Source organism: Hyperoodon ampullatus (genome assembly GCF_949752795.1).
Source record: "Hyperoodon ampullatus genome assembly, chromosome: 2".
Classification (NCBI taxonomy): Eukaryota; Metazoa; Chordata; class Mammalia; order Artiodactyla; family Ziphiidae; genus Hyperoodon; species Hyperoodon ampullatus.
The window spans coordinates 177,839,468-177,863,731 of NC_136915.1; the positions used below are offsets into that span (position 1 = coordinate 177,839,468).

Below are 24,264 nucleotides of genomic sequence, written 5' to 3' on the forward strand. Positions count from 1 at the left end.
TTTCCTCCTTGTTTTTGTTAAATATATGTGATTATTTCTGAGTGTGGTTCACTAAAGACCACTAATCAGTAGTATGAAATGGTCGGGGTGGGAGGTGGTCAGAGCATCCACTGCTGGCATCAGCCCAGTGTCTATAGAGTCTATAGAAACTTCTCCTAGGCAAGCTGGGCATGCTGGCTCAGCCCTCACTTATTTAATTCAGGTCTTGAAATTATGATCGCAGGGAACAAACACCGATTTACTTCTTGGCATCTGAATACAGTGGACGGGAGGGGGCGTCTATACGGGGAAAGAAAAAAATGAAAGGAAATCTCCAATCAAGAGCCCACGCAAGCCCATCTGCAGCTTTTCTTGGGAAACAAATCCAGACACAGTAGAACGTAGAAACAAACAAGTTCTTGCAAGCACCGTCTGCCTCCACGCATGCACCTCAGTGTGGGACGAGGTCAGGTTAGGAGGTGTGTTATGGGGGGTGACAGCCAGAGAGATCAGAGGTGTCTCCTAAGGAAGACCCTGGATTGGCTGGAGCCATGGAGCCTCCTGAGAGAGAAAGGAGGAAGGGGTGGAAGAGAGGGGAGCCTGGTGCTTGAAGGAGAGAGAACGCCAGCCGGGGCCGTCCGTGGTGCTCTTCTAGGCTGGTAAGCGGAACCCCCACTCGCCCCTACTTCCCACCCATCCTAAATCTCCTAGGGGATCAGAGCCCACAGTAGAGGGAGAGAAAATACAGGACACCCAGTTAAATCTGAATCTCAGATAAATAGCAAATAATGTTTTAAAGTGAACATGTCCTAGCTATTGGATGGGACTTACTCATGGTCAACAAGTATTCTTTGCTTATCCGAACTTCAGCTATAACTGAGGGTCCTGTATTTTCATTTGCCACATCTGGCAACCCTAGCCCAGAGGGATCAGGGTATCCCCTCTGTTTCCACTGGGAACAGCTTTTCTGCCATCTGGACACCCCTGGCCAGCGTGGTGAGTGTGGGCTGCTGGTGAATGGGGGCTTTTCTGGTTCCTGGAGGTTTCTCCCTGCTCAGATAAGCAGAACTAGAGGACCTGTAACAGGTATCATGTTACAATTATATCAATTTTAAATGCTATTTTCAAATCTTTTCAAATTCAGTTCAAACACCTTTCAAGCCATCATGTTCTAAGCTTCATTTTGAGACTTTGAAAGCGGTTTTTCTGGAGCTTAGGGAATATAATGTGAATAGGCATAAAACAAAATCTCACTTTAAGGGGCAGTGAGCTAAGGTTATGAACAGGAAGCCGTGACTGGCTTCTGATTGGAAATGAGTCTCGTGATTTAACACAAGTCCCTTTTTCTCTGCCAGCCTGGCTTTTGCCCGAAGGGGATGCTAAAAGTCCAGGTGACAGCTGCCTGTGACAAGAACGCCACCTAATACCTTTTTTCCTCCATTTAAAAAAAAATAATCTTTACATCCTTATTTTCAATACATGTTCCTTTCATTTACCTGATGCAATTAGTTTGTGAGACCCTTAAATGCTACCCTGGCTAAAGGCACCAAAGACATGATTCTAAACTGAGAGAGACAGAGAGGACTAAAGGGTTTTTTTGTCTCAAGACTTGATAGAAGCTGGGTTAAAATAAAAGGTAAGGATCCACGAACAAAAAGTGTCCAGATGACACCTGGGTGTTGGTATTTCCTTAACTCTTACTTGAATAGTGTATCATCTTTTTCAAAGGCGGTGCCTTATTTATGCAAATTGTCAAAGGGTATTCAACGTAGATGCGCTGTCCCGAGGGAATCTACCCACCCCTTTAATATATCACCCATGGTCCCCCATCCCCTCATTTTTTTTTCTGTCGTCCTGAGCACACAATTTGATTTTTCTTGATAGCAGAGTGAAAATTATCACACTGTGCTGTGGGATCATGACGCTCTCGGGGGCTTTGAATATATATTAGGGCATTCTGACCCCTGATATGACTGGGTCTGGACAGCTGTGCCATGGAAGCCTTTCTCTGTGAGCTTTTTATCCCCTTCCCTTTCCTGTCTCCCTGTTAATCCGTCAATCCATCACGTGTCACTGTACCTGTCACTTCAGTTCCCTCCACCCCTCGAGCTCTTTTTTCTAACCTGCCACAAGCCTGGAGATGGGATCACCAGGATGGTCATGGAGGCGCTGTAGGGTATTGATTAGAGTGTGGGTTGGCATCAGACTGGCTGAGTTCACATCCTGAGGCTCCTACTTAATCAGTGTGACCTGGGGCAAGTCACTTAGCGTCTAGCAGCCTCTACTTCCTCATCTGTAGAATGCGGGAGATGATTGTACCTGTGGGACTGTGAGGGTCCAGTGTGATAACAAATGTAACACATTTAGTGAAGTGCCGGGTGCACAGTAGGTGGTCGATCAAGTGTCCATCATTATTAGTGCTCTTAGACTTGTGTACAGAGTCACACTAAATGAGAATCTGGCCATGGCTGTGTGAACAAAATACCCAGGCTTTTATGCATTTACATTGCAACATCGTTTTGGTTGTTCAGAAGAGATTTTGGTTACTTGCATACTTTTAACTGTGTTTGTACAAGATGAATCCCAGATAATGGGAGGAAGTACTGAACAATAATAATGATTGCCAGTAATCTTGAGAGCTTACTGTGTATCAGAATGTTTGACAGAGTATCTCACTTAGTCCTCCCATTGCCTTTGTGAGACAAGTACTATTTCTTTTCATGTTTATTTGGCTGCACCGGGTCTTAGTTGCGGCACACGGGATCTTTTTTTTTCAGTTGTGGCATGCGAACTCTTAGTTGCGGCATGTGGGATCTAGTTCCCTGACCAGGGATCAAACCCGGGCCCACTGCATTGGGAGCGCGGAATCTTAGCCACTGGATCACCAGGGAAGTCCCAGACAAGTACTATTTTTAATCCCATGTTACTGCTGAGCAAGCCCAGGTTTCTAAAGATTCAGTAACTCACCCAAGGTCACACAGTTAGTAAGTGGGGGAGTGGGGACTAGAACAAGGGTCTTTGCCACTTGAAAGCTCATGATCCTCATCACTAAGGTGCATTATGTAATTATGCGTTATCTAATTTGTTCTGATTCCTTTACAATTTGATATTTTTATAGCCATTTTTTTAAAGCGTCAAAAAATTTAAAACAGTTATCACACAGGAAGGGATTTGTTCTTCTAGTCCAATTCTCCTCCCTGTAGAAGTCCCAGCTGCAGGGGGCCGTGAGTCCGGGTGGCAGAGAGCACTCCACGCTGCCCGGCACGTGCCCATGAGTCACCCCGTTACAGCAGAGCCTCACTTCAGCCACCGGGCTGCGCAGGGATTGTGTCTCCTCTCGCAGACCGGGCGACTGACACCTTGAAGGGTGGCGTGACTTGTCCACACTGCCAACCCTGTGTGGCCATGGCTTCTTCCACTGCATGGTGTCTCCTCTCCCTAGTGGCATGGAGCAGGCTTTGCTGGCACCAGTGTTGAGTGGCAGCTGTCACACTCAGTGTCAACAATCCCATAACTGAGGCCTGGCTTCACGAAGGACTTTATAATTTGGAAGGAAAAACTCGCAGCCTCACCAAAGGTGCAAGAATTCCCAGGCCCAGTAGGAAGGTGTGGGTGACGTGTTTCAAAGGCCTGGGGCTGTGGCACCTGGCTTATTGAGTGGTATGGCACCCGTCTTCTGTCTGTTTTCCCACAGCCGGGTTGTGTGGGGTAAAACACCTGAAATCACAAAATCTTGGACCACAGTGTTGGCTACGTCATTTTAAAATACATGAATATATAAATTTGAGCCTGGAAGGAGCCCCATGGGTTTCTATGTGCTGGTCTTTCTCGCTGTGGGTCTGCGTGCTTTTCTTTATCTCTGTGTGTCTTCATGTTTTCCATTCTCAGGTCGTCTTCATCTCTGAGGCTTGCATTTCTCTCTCTTTCATACACACACAGACACACACACACACACACGCACGCATTGAATCCAAGAAGCCTTTAAAAAAAACAAAAACAAAAACCTTTGACAGTGCATGTGGGCATTTTCTCATTTGTAAATGCTAAGAACTCTTGCTTACATTGTCAGCAGTGCTTATTGGGCACCTGGTAGGCACAGAGCAACACCGAATTGGGCTCTGGGGAATTAGAGAGAAAGAAAAGGACCTCATTCTTTACTTTGAAGACCTTACAGTCTAATGGGGAGAACAAGATGACAAATCCCGTTACCTAGAGACTGGCGTCATCACAGACTGCACCGCGTATGCCCACAGCTACCTTAACCAAAGGGCATGTGCGTGCTTCTGCATTTGGAAAGAGGGAAAGGAAAGTTCTGGTAGGTGGTATCGCAATTGTAAAATGAAAATTTCTGTCTGGGGATCTATGAGTTTTTGCTTCTTTTCCCTGAAGGCCAAACAGAAGTGTGTTTTTTGTCTCTGCTTGGGCTTTGGGAAAAGAGAAAGGGTCTAAACATCTTACTCATTTGGAAGGACTGTGCATTTTGAAGCTCTGTAGAGCTCAGTAGCCAAGGCAACATGCCTTAGTGTGTGTGAGGAGTGCCGGCCCAATGGTTTGAAGGTGGGGTATAGGAGGATATGGAGGGGCATAGAAATAAGCAAACGAACCAAGCATGCAACAGACGGTTACAGGCAAGGCTGCAAAGACACATGTCTAGGAAATGGTACTAACTCCCCAGAATCCCATAGACCCTGTGATGTTAGGGCTGCAAGGGATGCTGGCTGCAGGTGGCTGCAGAAAAGGGCTCTTTGTCTGCATGGGGAAGAACCATCCAAAAGCCTTAAGTATCGGAACACTCCGTTCACATTCAAGTTTTCAAATGTCCTGGAAGTAGTAACACAGGTGCTGGGCATCTGTTGACAGGAATTCCTGGGAGCAGGTTAACGACAGCAGAGTTCACATGACTGCATCTTTGAGGCAGGTAGCAAGGGCTGGGAGGACAGATGGTTGACGCCCAAACTTGGGAGTTTTTAGTCCCTGGTTGTGACCTCCCCACTTAAAGATTCCTCTGTTTCCCAACCATTAAATTAGAGGGCTGGATCCTTTAACCAAAAGTCCTTCTTTGAATAGCCTCTGGGGCAAAAAATGGGATCAGATCTAGAAAGGACCAGTCAAACATTTAGTGAGATGAGAGTTTGAAAAGAAAGAAACCCACATCAGTGGAATATGCTATTTTAAATAAATGCCTGTGAGATTCATGTATGCGTTCAGTAAAAATTTTTATGTTCGTATGTTCGCCAAGTATTTTGCAAGTCACAGAGGATACAGAGGCAAACTAGTGACATGAGGTCTCTGCCCGCTGGGCTCACCCACCCCATGTGCAGTTCTGAAAGTTCACTCTACACAGCTGGGGCTCAGTTCCGAATATTCCCTTTCCAAGTTTTCAGGGCCTTTGGTGGTAGAGAAGATGGTTACCTACTCTGAGGCCGCCTGGAAGGGGTTCCCAAGGGGGTCTCTATGGTTTGGAAGGAACTGGGGAGGGTGAACCACTTTTTGCTGTGTTGGATTGTCTGCCACGTGGTGCCTGGGCTCCACTCTGAAGGCAGTGGGGACACGGGCTTCCCAGGAGGGCCATGAGCATGGACCCCGGGGCCCAGGAGAGTTTGTCGTGCTTGTGTGTTTGCTTTTCCCAAACAGAGAAACAAATCGCTCCAGGAACCGTAGGGGCCTACGGTTTCATTTGCCGTGACTTAGGCAGGGGCTTCCCCAAGGCTGACCTTTCAACAGACTTTCTCAGCATCATGGCTGGCATTTCTCCCAGGAACAAGCAAACCTGACCTCATTAGAAGCTGAATATCCAAGACGTTTTGTTTTTAAATCCAACCAGTCCCCAAACTCAGAATGCCTAAAGTAATTCCCAGCCACGCGGCCCCTTCCCATCCATTTCACTGCTCACACATCAGAGATGGAAGCTTAATCAGTTTCAGATGCAATTACAAGGAAAGGCAGTAGCAAGATTTCCTAAGAACCTACGAGTGCCCAGGGGTCCTTTTAGGTCTGTATCCTTATATAAGAAAAGAAGGAAAAATAAGAAACTGAAAAACCCTGTTTGGTCAAATGTGAAATTACTTGAAAGGTTCCAATTTGGGATCGCAACTCAAAGCCAGTTTGGACAGGGTGGGTTCCCAGCTCCTGAGCGGCCTTTTCAGCGTGCTTTGTTCCCTAGTCAAAACTCGTTTCTGGTACAAGAGGTGCCTGGAGGCAAAGGCGCCGCCAGGGATCTCTCTCCAGGGGCCCTGCCTTCGTGCAGAAGCGCCTCTCGGGACTTTAACTGAATCCTGTGTAGGAACAAGAAAGAGAGAGGAAGAACCTGGCCTCCTCAGAAAAGACCTGCCCTGCGTCTTATCCTCGGCAGATAACACTCAAAGGAACAATCCTAGCCCACCCTGTGCCAAGGTGGTTCCCATTTTACAAAAGGAAAACACGAAGCACAGAAAGGAGTCCAGGCCTGGTCCGAGGAAGGTTGCTGTAAATTATTGTCCATGGTGAGGTCACGTGTCGCAGTGTCATCCCCTAAACCAGAGTCAGACGTGCTCCCGTGGAGCTGTGTCCCTCCTGCTGGCACGTCTCACCAGACAAGCAAAGGACAGTCAGGTCTCTCGCGCCTTCCTGCCCAGCCATCCTCGACCACAGATTGGCCAACTGGACCTCTTAATTAGCTGGAAACTAATGCATTGGATCTTAAGTCAGTCAAGGGAAATGACAGAACCAAGTCGCAGCGGGATTTATGGGTGCTGCTTAGGGACCATTGATCATAGAATTCAGAGCTTAGAAAGCCTTAGACATCACCTGGTTTACCTTTCCCCCACCCTACGCACTGCACCCTGGCACTCCCTTTGCAGAAATGAATCAGCAGTGCTGGAGATGAGTGGATTTGTGCGAGGTCTCGGGGCCTGGAAGTGCCAGCAGGGTTCCCACCCCTGTACCCCGGCTCTGGCACCACCGGACTGCCTCTACGGGGAGGGGGGGCCCAGGCCACTCATCTTCTCTGCCTTCCTCACTTACATTCTTGAACAGGGAGAGGCAGATGAGAAGTTTATCTTCTTAGGAGCAACTCCAAGGTAGAGAGCACCTGGTTCCTCCCTGCATTCCCCTGGCACGTGGTATATGTACTCATCAATGTGTAGCTCTTGTAACTAAAGCCTCCTTTGACTCCTTTGCCTGTTGGTGGATGTCTGCTCCATGCCAGGCCCTGTGCAGGCACCTTTAGCCCATGATCTCTCATCCTAATAAGCGTCCTGAGAACTAAGTGTGGTGCCAACGGCAGATGAGGAAACTGAGGCTCACAGAGTCTCCCCCCTTTTCCAAGGTCACCCTGCTCACAAGCGGTGCAGCAGGGGCCCCCTGAGCCCACACTTTTCTACCCGCCCTGCTCTTCCAGGCGCTCCCAGGACCCAAAGTACCTGCTGGAGATTAGGGCCTGGGCTCTAACCCTAGCTCTGCTGCTTGCAGGGAGTCCACTTCGTTGGATGGGAAGGGAGTGAGTGGCCAGAGCTGATTTCTGAGGCTCTTTCCTAGCCACCACATTCCCTGACTCTGCTCTGAACCAGAACACACCGATCCACAGAGGCCATCCTGTCCTCCGCTGGCTCTGGGAGCAAAGCAAAGGGAGAGTTTCTCCCCTGGACGACTGCTGACAGTTTCCCGGGGGCTTGTATTCAGTCAACCCATGAGCCTTCATCACCAGTAGGCAACTGGCAGGGAGAGGAAATAGATGTTTGTTGGGGGGTCATCTTGGCACCGGGCACTTCACTTGCCTTTTTTTTAGCTTTAAAACAACTCCAGGTATTCTTACGCCCCTCTTCACTGACAGTCAGCAGGCTGGTAACATGGCCTCGGGGAGTAAATTGCAGAGCCAGGATTCAAAAGATTCAAAAGATCCAGCCCTGACCCGACTCCCCAGCTGTGCTTCTTCTCCTGCCCCTGCTGGCGCCTGCGAGAGAGGCCAGGTCCCTGCCTTCTGAATGATCTGCTCAGCTGCCGGTGGGCCGCTTTTTTCTCTGCTGATGTTCCCTATAACCTGGATTTTTTTCATGTAAGAGATTTTAGAGGGGAGAGGACGATACACTGTATGATTTGGCCCATAATGTTTGCATATAATGTTGGACAACATGGGAACTTTCCCTTCCTCCCTTCCTTCTCCCACTTCCTTCCTTCCCTCCTTCCCTTTCTCCCTCCTTCCTTCTCTCCCTCCTTCCCAGTTAAGACTCTGGTACCAACCAGAGATGTACTAAATGCTGTGGAGCTATTGCTATGAGGAATTCAAGTCCTGCTCACCAAAAGTGGAGTGACAATAGCAGCGACCCACTGGTCACCCACAGCCACCCAGGCCTCCCAGCATTCAGAGGAGACCAGCTGGCCAGGACCAGGGTCTCCATCAGTCTCTCCTGGGCTCTCAAGCTTCCTGCACACTCACCCGTGATCCTGCCAGCAGCTGAATCCAAATGAAATGGAGTCGGCAGACAATGAAGAGAGGAGCAGTGAATGTTCTTTTTTTTCTCTCTTGTTTACTCAGTGTAGCAGTGGGGCCTCTATATGGGAAGAGGGAGAGAAGGCTTCTTTATCTGCTTATCTGACCCTATACCCTTCCCTTTCCTTCTCTTCCAAATGCAAGAGGATTATACAAGGCTAGGAAATACTTGGCCAGGTGGTTTTGTCCTGTCGTCAAGGCTCTGAGACCCCGGGGGTCCCTAGGAAGCCAGCAGGGTCCAAGGTAGCTTTGTTCCAGCTGCCTCCGCCCCCCCTCCCATGGCACTGTTTTACATACTTGCATCTCGTGTTCCCACTTAAGATTTATTTGAAGAAAGAGCTTCCCAGTGTAAAGTATGAAAATCATTCATCTAATTCCGCCTCCTGAGAAACTTGAGACCAGAGAAATGAAGTGATTTGCCAGGTCACAGCAGAATTCCCCCATCTCCTCGGACTCCCAGCCTTCAAGTATGTGAGCGGGTGGCTAATTTCGAACCCTCATTAGGCACCCAACTTCCACCAGTCAAAGCCTTACGGGATTTCCCCATCTTATTCTCAAAAACAAAAGACTCTTCAGTTCCCTGAAGACAGATGTGTTCCCTGGGCCTGGAAAAGAGGAAATCTCAGGTCGTCCCCCTGTCATGTTGTCAGTGACGTTGGCTAGGGAGAAGCCCTGTCTGAAGCAACGTGGAGGTCGCTTTGTGAACTGAAAATGTCTTCTGCCATCTTGGCACATGTGTTGGGGCATCACATCCTCTCCTGTTCTGTTTCCTGGCAATGAAAATTCCTGTATCCGGCACTGTTTGTATTACAGCTACCTTGCCTGTGACCCTCAAGGGGTTTTTTATTAGAAGAAAATGCAAACTAGCAAGCAACCTTGTTAATTTATCGTTCACAAGCAATAGAAAATTATTCTAATACTATTTCCATTTACTGTTCATACATTACAGCAGAATGATTACCAGAAAATAGCCGCCTGCGTGTCATAGCAGCATTTCTGAAGGATCACTGTGCTTAAGTTTCCTCTCTCTCTTTTCTTTATACAATAAGTAATTGCCGCTGTAGCACTTCCTCTTCTTGGGCACACGTCTCTCTTGTATTCAAGAGTAGATTGTGCCGGGGCATGAAGAAGCCTCATGATTCTTTTCTTTTTTTTTCTTTTTTTTTTTTTCTATATTGAATCCAGAAACACTAAGAAATCCTAAGAAAACCAAGAGACCTTGTTCCTATTTTTCAAGTGGAACCAAGTTCTCAGGCTGCCCAGCTACTACATTATAGGCTCTTATTCTCTTGAATTGTATGACTCCTGATCTGATAGATGGCCCTGAACTCCCCCTCATCCTCTCTCTCCAGGCCTGCTGTCTGCCAGCCGTAGCCCCTCAGCAAGCTCTGCCCACCACCTTGCTTTCCTTTTAACCTCCTTGGAAACATGTAGCCATCAACCCTCCAGCTCTCCTAGGATCATCTTTTTTTTTTTTTTTTTTAACCTCATTTAATTGCAGAGATTTTACATTGACATCAAAGAAGAGAACTGATTCCTTTTCCCACCAAAGGCGAGCAGAGGTGGCAGAGTTCTGTACTGGTTTCTCTCACCAAATCAAGGGAAGAAGAGAACACCAACGGGGGACTTGGCTAACCGCCCCCCGCCCAATGTACTGTCACGTTCAGAGATGGGATCCCACCAGATGGGCTCGGACCCAACTTCTCCCAAGGCCCCCACCCCTCAGCTCTCACCCGGGCAGGCAGCCTGTCCTGGAGCAGATTCAGGCCCCAGGGGGACACAGTGGATCTGAAGCCAGGCACCGTCACTCATGTTTTTATGGAAATGTCTCCTGGTTGCAAGGCACAGGGGCGGGGTTGAATCCTCGGAAACGGAATAAATCGGAAGCCCCCTCATGCTGGCTCTGTCGAAACCCTGTGTCAGATTGTGTCAGTAGGGATGCTGCAAATTTTCTGCAGTGGAAGCCACTCGTATAAAACGAGACTCCTACACGCAAGCTTCTCCTGGGGTCAGTGTTCTGAATTAGTCTGAATTCCAAACCTTCCATGGCAGAGAGATCTGAGATCTTTCACCCCTTTTCTGCAAGCCAGGCTGGATTCGAGGGGACAAGGATGTGGGGACCAATCCCTTTCAGCCACCGCGTTCATGGTTCTCACCAAAATATATTTCTGCTTTGCCTTGTAGTCCCCTCATATTTTTGAAAATCTCACAGGCGTGCAAGCAGAGGTCTTTATTTTGTGATGTTTAAATATCAGGTCAGTGAAAGGAACGCACAGCTAAGCAACTGCAAAGCTGCGGCCAGTGGTTTGAGCCACTGGCTATGCCGAGAGGGTGACTTCATCGTGCTCAGAAAATAGATGGCTTGTACAAACGGGAAAATCTTGGTGTTTTTCCTTAAACTCTAGAATATCTTCTCCATCCCTGCTCCAGGCAGGATTTATTTCCTTCTTTCCTCTCTGGAAAATTAGGTGACTTATATTTCATGGTACTAAAACCTCTTGCAATCAGGTGCAACCCAGAAGGTAATAAATCCCTTCAGTCACTCCCTGCCTTTTACAGACCGAGAGTCACCAGGAAGTATTCGGCAGGGTGGTTTGGGGGTCATTCCTCCCCAGTTCCCACCCCCAGTCCCACTTTTCTTTTCTTTTCTTTTTTTTTTTTTTGGCCGAGCTGCTTGGCTTTCGGAATCTTAGTTCCCTGACCAGGGATTGAACCCGCACCCTCAGCGGTGAAAGCACCAAGTCCTAACCACTGGACCGCCAGGGAATTCCTGCAACCCTACTTTTCTTCACAAGCAGTTACCAGCGTTCCCTTTTTTCCCTAAAGTGATTAGAAGTCGGGGATGATAGGCAGGTAAAATATTCATACCTGTGTCCATCTTGGTGTCTTGCTTCATTCTTTTTTTTTGTTAGAACCTATAACATAATATCTGTGTTCGCAATCATTTTCTCTTTCTGTACAGGAGGATTTTTTTTGTTGTTTTGTTTTTGCAAAAAGATGGTGCCTGACTCTAAATTGTGCCCAGGTTTCTGTAAAGTCAAAGCGCTTAGCGGAGGTGGCCCTTCATCTGATCGTTCCTCTTCCAGTACCTGGGGCTCCTGCTGAAAAGTCTAGGACTTTGCTCACATGCTGGCCAGTTTGTTCTTCAATGGATGGGAACCTAATGCGTTTTCTAACGCCGTCTCTTCCACTCATGGGAAGGGAGGTAACAGGTCCAGGCATTAAGGTGGTGGAAACAGCTGGAATTTTAAAGAAGCCAGTTACAATAGATTTCAGATTTTAAAACTAGTCCTTAGCTCAGGAGATCACAGGCAAACAACTGTGCCGACATCAATCTGTATTTTCATGCCCTAAGTATCTTATTCCAAGGGAAATTTTTTTGAATTGGGACGAAAAGTAAATTTATAGGAAGCTAGGAAGTTAAGAGTGCTATAGACAACCATGACTAAAATTGCGTGTAAGAGGACCCTTACTCTCCCATACTACTTGACCTTTTCAAAGATACTGTGGTCCTTGGAGTTAACTGTGAGTGACTCTACTGTCCCCAAAGCATAAGGCTCCCCAACATGGTTTCTGCTGTCACTACCCAAAGAGAAGAATGGTATCTCCCCAAGGAGCTCTTAAGGTTCCAGCCCTGGGATGCTGTCCTCCTGCATTGCTTTTATTCCACTCCATCCACTAAAGCATAGCTCATGAAATAACCACTTTCATGTAAAACGATTCTTTTTTTAACTTCACTTTGAGGAAATCTTGGTGTCTGGTTATTCAGTGAGACATTCTGACATTAGCCAGGAAACCCTCCTGTTGTAGCCGGTTGCTTCCCTGTGGACCTGGCCCAAGCGCTTGGCCACTTCCTCCCAGGCCAAGGATAGACTCATGCTGTACTAGTTTCCCAGCACTGCTGGAACAAAGTACCACAGGCTGGTGACTTAAAACAAAATGAATGTCTTCTCTCATGGTTCTGGAGGCTAGAAGTCCAAAATCCAAGTGTTGACAGGACCATGTTCCTTCGGAGACTCACCTTCCTTCTCGAGGTGGCCTTGGCATTCCTTAGCTTCTAGCTACACCATTCCAGTCTCTGCCTCTGTCATCATGTGGTGTTTTCCCTATGAGTCTGTGTCTTCACATGGCTGTCTTCCTTCTGTGTGTCTCTCCTCCTATTATAAGGACACCTATCATATTGGATCAAGGGCCCACCCTACTATAACATGACCTCATCTTAACTTTTACATCTGCAATACACCCAGTTTCCAAGTGAGGTCATATTCACGGGTAACCTGCGGTTAAGACTTCGACAGAACTTTGCGAGGAACACAACGCTACCCACACCACATGCTCCCCTTGCCTTGGCTTGAGAAGAAGCAGATGCTTCTTGTGTCTTCCTTGTACCTCCTGTGTCAGGTTTAAAGGACCGTCTTCAAAGCTTCCCAAACCCCAGCTGGCCAGCATCCTTGGACTCCACCCACAGCCCTGTCTTAAGCTCGCCTCTCCTCTGGCCCTGTCCACAGCATCCTGCTGATGCCCACAACTGGAACAGGAATGCTCTGTGTCCATCAGGGTTCCCCCATCTTGCCTTTTTTCTCTCTCGAGAGGCTCCAAGGCTCTTCCAAACTCTAACCCCACTGTGCACAGCCCACATCTTAGCAGATCAAGAAACCCATTCTGTCACATCTGGTCCTTGGGTGGCCTACACTTCCTTGTGCCTGTGCACACGTAAAACCCTACAGCAAGGCTCAGTGAGAGAGCATAGCTTCGGAGTAAGCCTCACTTAAGATCAAATCCTAGGTCTTCTATTTATTTGACCTTGGACTAGTAATTTCACTTTCTTGAGGCTCGATTCCCTTCTCTGTATACATGAGGCCATAACAACATCTGCTCTGCAAAACTGTGGTTAGGATGAAGTGGAACAGTGTGTGGCGTGTATGCTGCTCTCCTGGTAGGGGCTTGTTCAAAGTTGTCATTGGCCTTTCTGCTTGCATGTTCTCTCACTGGCTCATAATATAGCTACTACATACATAATATAGTTACTAATAATAGCTATCTGTTTATCGGGCATCTATTTTTGTGTCAGACACTGTGCTTGATTTACAGCTATTATGTCTAATTTTTATAAAATCTCTGCAGTGTGGGTGTTGCTATTCCTGTTTTGCAGGTGATGGAAACTAAAACTACCTCAGAAAGAGGTTAAATGACGTGCCCAAGGTCACATAGCTCCAAAGTATTTGAGCCAAGATTTGAACCCAAGAAAATGCTCTTTGCACTATGTAAAGTTGCCTGTAGGCAACTTCCATTAATCCACTGATGTTATGTCTTCCTGGCTTTTCTCACACTCTCTCCTTTCCTGCTCTTCTAGCTGACTTTTCCCTTTTTTCCTTTTGTCATTGTCCATGACTTCTAAGCCAGTAGATTTCAAATACATTCGGATGTCAGAAAAGCATGGTACTTTTCACAGAATAGCAAGTTTTTTCTTTTCTTTTCTTTTTTTTTTTTTTTTGCAGAACACTAAGGAATACTGTGTAAGCCTTAGAAGCACTTTTGCTAGCAGAAAGCAGAGCTATGTATTTTCTATGTACAGTATGGGACCATACACATAAGTGTACACACGCACATACACGCATGCACTCACACTCAGCTAGGAATAAAGCATAACCACTTGCTTTCCATTATCATGAACTTAGTACTCAATTATTTATCCCCTCATTTGCTAGGATTTGCTAACAGATAAGATTGAGAAGGCACAAGAAATTTAAGAAAACATTTATGGGAGATAAATTTGAAGTTTGGAAAATCAGTGCGTTATGTATTAATATCAGTGTAGTGCCTTGCTCCAGTTTGTGCAGAAGGAACTTAAGAATTGCTGGAATACACCGGCAACATTTTATATTCAGCATGCTCTCATGGGGAAGGGTTTGCTGATTGCAGGGAAAGGCAGGAGACACCTCCTCTAAATGCTCCCTTCCCTGTGGGCTTTTCTGTGTTAACTTGTGGGACACACACCTTTTTCATCTTGAGCCCCCGATTTCTCTCCCTTTCAAAAAATTAAGATGCCCCGATCACCATCAGGCATTCCATCTGTGGGAATCCTATTTGAGAAGATGTTCACGGGCATCTGAACACTTTGACACCACAGATGTCTTGTGATTTATTTTCACATCGTGGTGAGTGAGGCTGTACCGGGCTTAGCCCCTGGTGCTTGAGTCACTACAAAGAAGGAAGGACACCTCATTGGTATCCAGAAACACGTGTCAGAGTAAATCACAGTTTTACACCTGCTCCCTCACCTGTGTGGTCCCCTGCGGCTTCACTGTGTCTCCAAAACTACGCACACTTTGGATTTCTTATGTGAAGCCGTATTTTTCTTTTTTTTTTTTTTGCACTGAAGTTTCACAGTCGTCATCAGATGCATCATATGTTCCTTCAGGGACACCCTAATGTGGTGACTCCAAGATGGAAAGCAGATCAGAGCCCCTCCCTCGGGGCTGCTGGGTAATATTGATCTTAAATTTGATCTGTCAGCACATCTCCAAACAAGTCAACACCATGCTCCATCAGGCCTGGAAATAAGCAAAGGCCCAGCCTTGTCATCATTTGCTTCCTTGGGTGGACACGTTTATTGGCCTTCCGTGTTGTTACAGCAAAACAAAAATGGAAAATGTTATGTGCTGTATAATGTTTATTGATTTTCCCTGAGCTGAAAGCAAGGTTTTGGACGTAGCCTTGGAAACAGCTATGATTTTGGCATGGAGGGTGCCAGGCAGCTTCCTGGAATCATTACCCAAACTCAGATCAGCCTGGGGACAGTCGGTGGGGGCAGCGGCAGTTTAATTATTAGGAGCCAGCAGAACTCCTGAAGGCAGAGTTTTGGCTGGTTCTGTATGTGTACAGAGCAGCGCCCGTGCTCTTGGTTCCTGAGAGGTGCTCGGATATCATGCTGCTGGTATTGAGATGATGCCTTTGGACTTGAGACACAGACTTGCTGGCTTTCCCACCACCTCCCCGTGCTCCATCAGGGGCCAATGGAGCCTCTGCTGTTTTCAAGGTGCAGCTTCTAAGGTCCTCTTGGGAGGTTGTCTCACTCTAGAAGCTTGGAAGAATTCCGTGCATCGGGTCTGGAGGAGTATTTATCACTTCTGCTCACATTTCATTGACCAGAACTTAGAGGAACAAGGGACACTGGGCAATGCAGACAGCTCTGTGCCCAGAAAGAAGAGGGGAACGGGATCGTGGGAGCAGCCAGCAGCCTCCAGCACCAGCCCTGTGGGGTGGATCTGGGCACACAGACTAAAGAGCCAGCTCCTTCCTACACGAGGACCACCCAGGGGGCCGCATGAAGCTTTGGAAGACTAAGAATGGAAACACGCAATCCAAATACCTGGGCTCATGGCTCAGAAGGACTAAAAAAATAATTAGAGGTGGTAATGTTTTACATTCTTCTCTCCCCCGCCAAAATAATTTCTGTGAATGTTCACGAAGCACACAGACTATTTTTAGACCTTGTTTCCCTCTTCTGGACATAATGAAATATATAAATGGCTGAAGGACTGTGGTAAGTGATGTAAAATTCTCAGCTCTAAGCTCCTCCTCCCTGAGCAATGGCCCCGCCTCATACTGCCTTCGGAGAGTGCGAACCTACAGATGGCAAGTCCCCCACGTCTCCGGCCTCCTGCTGCTCCTGTCCAAGGCCAGTCTGTCCACTGATGTACATAGGATCACAGCTCCTTTCACCTTCATAATGACCTTGCACTCCTTCTCCCACCCAGCATCACCAGCCTTGTCCTCCATGTTGGTCTGCTCCTGTAGAGGACATATAAACAAGGTCCAGGGCTCCTGGGGGGCAGGGGTGTGGGCAGGATCCCCCGGGCCTCCAGCTGCCCCATTGGCTGCTTTCCTTTAGCAAACCTCTCTGAGTCTACATGTCCTACCCCGCCCACTCCTCAGCTCACACTGCCCCTCTTCTACTGGCCACTCACCACTCTTCTGAAATTGCTTGCCTCAAGGTCACCGGTGATTTCCAGTCATTCTCAGCTTGCTGGGAACTACTTCCCCCTGCTCGGAACAGTTTCCTGTCTCAGCTTCCTTGGTCCATCCCAGTCTGCTCGGCCAGTCTCTTTCACTCTTTCAACTGATTTCTCAGCCTTTGGATGGGGACCCCTTCTCTTTTCTCCCTACCCTGTCTCCCTAGGTGAGTTCACCCGGTCTCATGGTTTTCAGTCTTATCTCTAGTCTCATGATGGCTGAGTTCTTTTTCTTTCTTTCTCTTTTTTTTTTTTTTTTTTTTTTGCTGCACCGCGTGGCTTGCAGGATCTCAGTTCCCCGAACAGGAATTGAACCCGGGCTATGGCAGTGAAAGCCCAGAATCCTGACCACTAGGCAACCAGGGAACTCCCCGATGCCTGAGTTCTTTACTGACCCCAGGCACTTTCTCCTGCTGCCTGATTGATACTTGGATGAGTGTCTCACTGGCAGCCCAGACTCTCACTACCTCTCCCTTCCCACAAAACAAACAAACAAACAAACACCTGATGTGGTGAATGGCATCACCATCTGCCTGGGTGCTAACGGCAGGAATCTGGGGGTCATCCTTGATTCTTCCCGTGGCCCCCAAATTCCATCTCTCAGCAAATCCTATTGTAGAAACAGATAGTTCTAAATAGGTCCCATCCCTCTCCTACTCACCATGTCACTGCCACTGTCCTGGTCCAAGACACCATCCTCTCTCACCTGGTTGTGGCAGCAGCCACCTGACAGCCTCCCCACCTCCGTCCCTGCTTCCTAGCCTCCACAGAGCAGCTAGAGCTTCCTTGTGAAAACAGGTCTATACCGGCTCTTTACAGTGTCCCTGACACTGCGGGTGAAATCTCAACTTCCGGCCACGGGGCCCACGGAGCTGCCTACACACTGCCCTGGCTGCCTCCGCACCCTCCCGTGTGCAGCCCTTCCCCTCTGTGGTCACACAAGGCCACCACCCCCTCCCTCCTTCACGCCTCCAGCTTGCCCTCACGTGCGTCATCCTCTCTGCCTGGGATGTTCCTCCCCACATGTCCCTTGACCACCTGTCCTAGATCAGGGCCCCTGCCCTTGTCTGCTCTGGCGTCTGGGGTATCCTCAGTTTCTCCAGTGTGGGGTGCACACAGCCACTGTCCTCTGGCCCGTCTCGATCACAGGGGAAGTGAGGTGGTCTGGCCTTTTTAAAGCTTTTACATCCCTGGTTCTCTAATCCCCTGCCAGGACCAGCTTACATTTTGGATCTTCTTGTGCCTAAAAGAACATCCGGCTCCGTTTGGTCCCAGGCACCTTCCAGGCCTCTCGGGAGGTGGGGACAGGTCGCCCAGGCCACCTCCTGTGTGTGAGAGTTGATGGTGTTTTTCAACAGAGAGAGGAAAGGCCTCATCCAGACGCATTAATATTCATTTGTTTACTTATCATCTGTCTTTAGTAAGCCCCAGGAGGGCGGGATCAATGCATTATCTAGTTTCAGTGGTTGTCCAAAAACTATGTGTTAAGTAAATGAATTAAGAAATGAGCAGGGCTTCCTTGGTGGCGCAGTGGTTGGGAATCTGCCTGCCAATGCAGGGGACACGGGTTCGAGCCCTGGTCCAGGAAGATCCCACATGCTGCGGGGCAACTAAGCCCGTGTGCCACAACTACTAAGCCTGCACTCTAGAGCCCGCGAGCCACAGCTACTGAAGCCCATGCGCCTAAAGCCCGTGCTCCACAACAAGAAAAGCCACTGCAATGAGAAGCCCGCGCACCACAACGAAGAGTAGCCCCCGCTTGCCACAACTAGAGAAAGCCCACGTGCAGCAACGAAGACCCAATGCAGCCATAAATAAATAAATAAATAATTTTTAAAAAGGAGAGTTATTAAAAAAAAATAAAATAAGCTTCCCAAATTTATAATTAACACTTTGATTGTCTGTTCCTTCCAAGTTTAAAGAACACTCCTGACCCTCTGCCCTTACCAGGATGCATGGGGGGTTTTCCTTGCAGCAAAGCTGAGGGCCGGCCAGGTGCAATCACTAGAAACACTGCAAAGTGTGAAGATAAATGTTTCCACTTAGGGGACAAATGCATCTCTATTAGCAACCGATTATGACAGTCTCAGAATCAAAGCCGCTACCATGGGTGGTTTTTATCTGGCCTCTGAGAAAACCTGCCAGTGAGATGCTTCCAGATTCCCCCCAGGAATGTTTGGGGCCAGCTTGGTGCAATCCACGTACTCTGATTGTACAGCACGGGCAGTCAGCAAGTTCAGGCACCCGTAATACGAAGCGCTGTTATTTATTAAGTGCCTACTGCGTTCCAGACTTTTGTGTTACGTACGTTACATACACTTTCTAATCCTCGCGACAACCCTAGGAGTTAGGAATTGTTGCCCTGACTACACGGATGGGGAAGCTAAACCCCCCAGAAGTTAAACAAGCTGCCTAACACCCTGCCCCCAACTCAGCGGTATAGAGCTGGGATTTGAACATGAATTTGGGGCCCTCCATGCCCGTGCCTGGCTGCACATGCTGTACCGCCCCCCTCCTTTGTCAGATGCAGGGTCTGGTCAGCCCAGGCCTTCCTTAGCACATCAGGGACCACCTGCCTCAGGGTTAAGGCAATGATATGAACAGTCCTTTATCCTCCAAGTGAGGAAAAATGCTGCTGAAAACTGTCGAGTGAAAAAAATTGCAAACATGAGAGCTGTGAGTTAAGTTTTATTTGGGGCCAAATGAAGACTATAGCCTGGGAGACAGGCTCTCAGATGGGTCTGAGGAACTGCTCCGAAGAGGTGGGAGGAGGACAGTACATGTGATTTTGGTGACGGGGATACATATAGTCAAGCTCACATCTTGGCAGAAGGTTGCAACCAGTCACAAGGAGCAGATGTCTCCATTAATGGTTTTAGTGCTTTTCTAGATGTGAGAAGATGCAAGAAATTGGGCTCATAAAATCATCTCCTGAAAATATCTAACTGTCTGAAGGCCTGTTCTGCCAGTTTGTTCCAGCGCACAGAGTGCCTCATTCCTGATCTCCGACCTGAACTCCTTTCACGGGGTGTTGAAGGTCAGAGGCTGCAGTGACTTAGTGACTTCATTCTTGTAGAACCGGGTGGAGAATGCCGATTTTTAGTCGGCATAACAAACTTGCATATATATATATTTACAGGGCTTCTTCCGACCTCTCATGATGTTTTCTGGGCCTTGAAAATGCTCTGGCGATTTTCTCATCCTGTGGGAACTCCTGGGGATTTGTCTGGAGGGCAGCTAGGAGGAGAGTCCTGCTGCTCTTGACCTTGGAAAGAACCTACTCTCCCAGCAAAGGTCCAGCCTCCCGTGAGCCGCTGCAGTGCTGGGGGGCGCTCATGGGAGGCACAGAGGGCGGGGGACCCCCTGTGGCCACACGAGCCAGGAAGCCCTGGAGGCCACCAGAGGGGCAGATACTGCTGTCAGGCTGGCCGCACAGTGGACGTCGACCCTCCCCTTCACTCTGGAAGGCAGGGCCTCCTTCGGTCCAGGAAGGTGGCTCTGAGAGCCCAGTGGCCTCCCTCACTGGGCCAGGAGCCGGACACTTCCTTCCCTGTGCTCTTCACAGAGGGGCCTTTGGGGAAGGAGGGGCCCTCGCTGCAAATCCCTGCCGGCGTCCCAGGGCCAGCTCAGTGCTGCTGGTACCTCTTCTGTCTCCCTCCTTCTCGTCGTTCCCTTCCCTTTCCTTTCCTGCTGCCTTCATCACCTACTGGGGATGCTCATGGAACACCCTGGAGGGCGTGGATTTGGCAGGAGCCCCAGTTTGTGGAACTAGAAATGCATTGGGTGACGGAACTCCGTGGCCCTGGGCAGCTCTGTGGAGGGCATGCATCTGCTGGGTCGGGAGATGCCCTGGGCTGGCGGAAAGCCAGAGCTCCGGTCCCGACTCTACCGGTGTCTACCTGTGGGACCTGAGGCGCAGTCACCTGCCAGCCGCCATTCTTGGAGAACGCTCTGGGCCCGTGGACCTCAGACCCAGTCCTGGACCTTCTCCTGCACCACCCCCCGGTCCGCTGGCTCCCCACCGGCTTTGTCCAGAGGGAGTGAGGGCAGTTGCCTCGCTGCCCCGGGGCATCTCCAGCAGTGCCTGAGTTTCCGCCGCCTCCATCTCCCACAGGATCGCCTCCGTGGCTCCGACTTCCACAGGGGCCCGGCCACTAGGACACCTTCATCCCACCCGCCCAGGGGCAGTAGTGGCTTCCCGCTGCTGCTCATCTCAGGGGCCTCATTGTCCACGTAGGTTTTTCCATCACCTGCGGAAGCAATTGCCTCATTACGACCCCTCTCTGTAGATGCCTGGTTCCTGGTTATCTTTACATCATGTCAGCTCAGAACGGAGGCCTGGCCAGCCTACCCCAGAATAACCCTCAGATGCTCCCATTTTACAGATGAGGCCACTGGAGCTCGGAGATGAGAAGCGACCTGTTCAGGGCCATCCGGCTGGTGTGGAGCTGAGCCAGCGCTCAGCCCGAGCTCCTACCCACCCCTCCAGCTGCTCCTGGAGACCTTGGCCTCTCTGGGTTGCTGTTTCCCTGACTCTGAAAAGAGCCAGCAAGATCTGCCTCGTGGCATTGTTTGCAGGATGAGAGAGAGTGTCTGTAAAGAGCCTCTTGGGGCTTCCCTGGTGGCGCAGTGGTTGAGAGTCCACCTGCCGATGCAGGGGACACGGGTTCGTGCCCCGGTCCGGGAAGATCCCACATGCCGTGGAGCGGCTGGGCCCGTGAGCCATGGCTGCTGAGCCTGCGCGTCCGGAGCCTGTGCTCCACAACGGGAGAGGCCGCGACAGTGAGAGGCCTGCGTACCGCAAAAAAAAAAAAAAAAAAAGAGCCTCTTGGCCCCAAGCCATGGGACACCCCCATCAGGTGGGCCCATCTTGCTGACCAGCCCCAGTGCCCGGGTTGCTGCCAGAAGAGAGCTCCCGACCCACATTCCAGCAGCCCGTGTGGGGCGGGCAGCTCCCTGCAGATGCGGCTGCGTGGGGAGCGCTCTGAGGCCTGCCTGTGCGTCTCCACTGCCCAGGGCTTGGGTACCCCTGGGAAGAGGCTCAAAAGTTAACTCTCTCCCTTTTTTGGTCAAAGCTCATAGTGGTTTCCATAGGTGTGGGTTTGAAGCCAGCCTCGGTAGTCTGGGCTTTGATTGCTTCTTGAGGAATGTTTAAGGGCAGTTCTGAGTCCTTGTCCAGTAAAGAGGGCTCTGTGTGGGAATCAGTGAACAAGCACTAAACTCCATGAAAACCGTCTTTCTGGGCCCAGAGACAGAACCGTTCTTACCTGACAACCCGGAGTTTGGGTTCAAGAGAGGCAACTGAAAACAACTTTTTCTTCCCCTTAAAATCATAGAATATGAGGGTTAGAAAAACCATGAAATATTATCAAGGGTAGAATAAACTTCCATTTTACAGAGGAGAAAATCAAGGCTTAAATTTGGTTAAGTGACCTCTGTAAGGTCACGTAGTATATTGGTGGCAAACCAGGCCTAGGCCCCGAGGCTCCTCCGTGCTGGTCAGGGGGCCTATGACTGGGAGGCTGTGGCCTGGGCCTGCACGGAGCCAGCAGAAGAGCTGCATATACGTCACTGGCCAAACCCCAGGAGGGTATCTGAGGATCGGGTTAGGCACACCCAGGGATTTGGATGGTCCCAAATTACTCCCATAGCCACAGGAACGGGCTCAGGATAGCTGTTCCTTTCAGCGGAGATTTTGTCCATAAATATCTCAATTGTATTTACTAGGTTGTCTGGCACATAATAGCATGCATTATTAATAGAGCAGCTTAACACCGTCTATTAAGTAGGCATACTCTTTGTGATGTAAAACGAACCTCTCTTTTACGAGGTACTTTATAATGCCACGTGACAGCGGCAATGCTCAGAAGCTTACTGCAGGCTTTCGTCTGACCTCATGTGGAGGGACAGACGAAGGGACTGTCTCGGGGACAGCTCATCATCACTAGTCTGAGGATTCACGTATCAGTGCATCTCTGAGGGATGTGTTCTCCGAGCTCAATCTCTGTTTTGAGGGTCCAGACAGGATAAGCATGTGGTTCTGAAACTCTTATTCTCCCCCACTGCCCAAGTCTGTCCGCTACCTCCCATGGTGAGTCACGGCGATTTCATCTGCCACCCGCGGCCATGTGAGCGCTACAACCACGGAACCGTGGTGGAGTTTTACTGCGATCCCGGCTACAGCCTCACCAGTGATTATAAGTACATCACGTGCCAGTACGGGGAGTGGTTTCCTTCCTATCAAGTCTACTGCATCAAGTCAGGTGAGCACGTCGAGGGCGTCCCTGGATGGTCCAGGTTCAAACTACTCACAGTGGTGGGTGGGTGGCTGTGTCCTGAGCCCCGTCCCTCCTCCCACACACCCTCCCCCCTCACACGCGGTGCTAGGGACTGGATCTAGAAACTCATCTTTGTGGATACATGTGGCTGATACTTCCAAACCCTGTTCAGAGGGTCAGGAGTATTAACCCGCCCATGCCCATGTACAATGCTGACCCTCTGAACGGGTCCCTAGACCCCTAGCATCCATGGAAAGACCTGGCCTCTGTGCACTCTGTCTTCTCCCAGCCTTGTCCCCTTCCATTGACAAGGACACAGGCCCATGGGTGTGACCCAAGCGATGCATGACTCAGCCTTTCTCTTCCACTCCAAGATGCATATCTGAACACAGATGATATGATTATGGGTAAAACCGGCTCTCACTTCTGAAAACGTAAGCCACGTGCAAGCGTCAGTGCTTCCCACTTAATAACAAATTACTAGCAAACCATCCTCACCCCTGGTCTCAGAGCACCCAGGTACTGACCACACGACGGAGACTTGAGCACCCGTGCACGTCCGACCACCGTCTCCTGCCCACCCCGGTCCAGCCTGCTTGCCCCGGCTTTTTCCAGGTGTAGCCACGGCCACCTGCCCCAAGCAGGGGTGATGGCTGCCCTGGATGCAGCAAGGGATGGGGGGGAAGCATTTGTTAAAACAGCGCATCTGGGGGCCCACAGATGGTAACGTGAACCAGTATGGGTGGAGTGCAGAGAAGTAGAGAAGGCAAATCCCTCAAATGAGCACACGGGAGCCCCAGCACCCGTCATGGCCTGGGAGCTTCACAGCTGCTTTGTTCTCTCTCACGGCAGAGCAAACGTGGCCCAGCACCCACGAGACCCTCCTGACCACGTGGAAGATCGTGGCGTTCACGGCCACCAGCGTGCTGCTAGTGCTGTTGCTCGTCATCCTGGCCAGGATGTTCCAGACCAAGTTCAAGGCCCACTTTCCTCCCAGGTCAGTGCAGCCCATGGCCACCCTGGGTCAGGCTCAGTGCAGCCACCTTGGGCAGCAAGGAGACAGGAGGGTCAGCCTTGATGAGTGCAGAGTTGAGCTTCTAAGGGGGAATAGGGGAGAAAGCAAAAAACACTCGCCTGGGAGGTTTTGGGGTGTCTGGGGTCAGAACACCAAGCTGGAGACAGACTCACTTCCCTCCTTCCGCCCCCCCAACCCGTGAGCCCCTGTCTCCCTCCTTCCCTGGATAAATATTCTCGAGGCAGGCATTGTAGGGGTGCAGAGAAGGCAAGCACAGTCAGGGCTGCACACCCTGCACCTCCCACCCACAGGGGTCCTCCATTGCTCATTCTGTGCCTGCAGCTCCAGAGTTACGTACCGTGGAGCTTCCAGGCCACAGGGAGGATAAGAAAGACACAGAAGTAATTAGGGACAAGGTCCAAGGTGCGTGACCCAACAGAGGTGCAAAACCGGTGTGCAAAACCATGGCAAGTCTCAGGAAGGAGAAAAGGCTCTGGATGGGGAGCCAGG

General features: G+C 49.7%; 1 protein-coding gene across 2 annotated transcripts in view; it reads left to right on the forward strand.

The window, feature by feature from the left end:
- SUSD4 (sushi domain containing 4) overlaps positions 1-24,264 on the forward strand; it is a gene marked incomplete at both ends in the record, with an annotated part of 130,567 nt that overhangs the window by 101,694 nt on the left and 4,609 nt on the right. Inside the window, 2 exons of one of the 2 annotated variants that reach the window (XM_079727887.1) lie at positions 22,527-22,724; positions 23,592-23,736. In XM_079727887.1, the coding sequence (XP_079584013.1) occupies positions 22,527-22,724; positions 23,592-23,736 (343 nt within the window). The remainder of the gene's footprint in view (positions 1-22,526; positions 22,725-23,591; positions 23,737-24,264) is intronic. The other variant, XM_079727888.1, reaches the window with a different exon arrangement.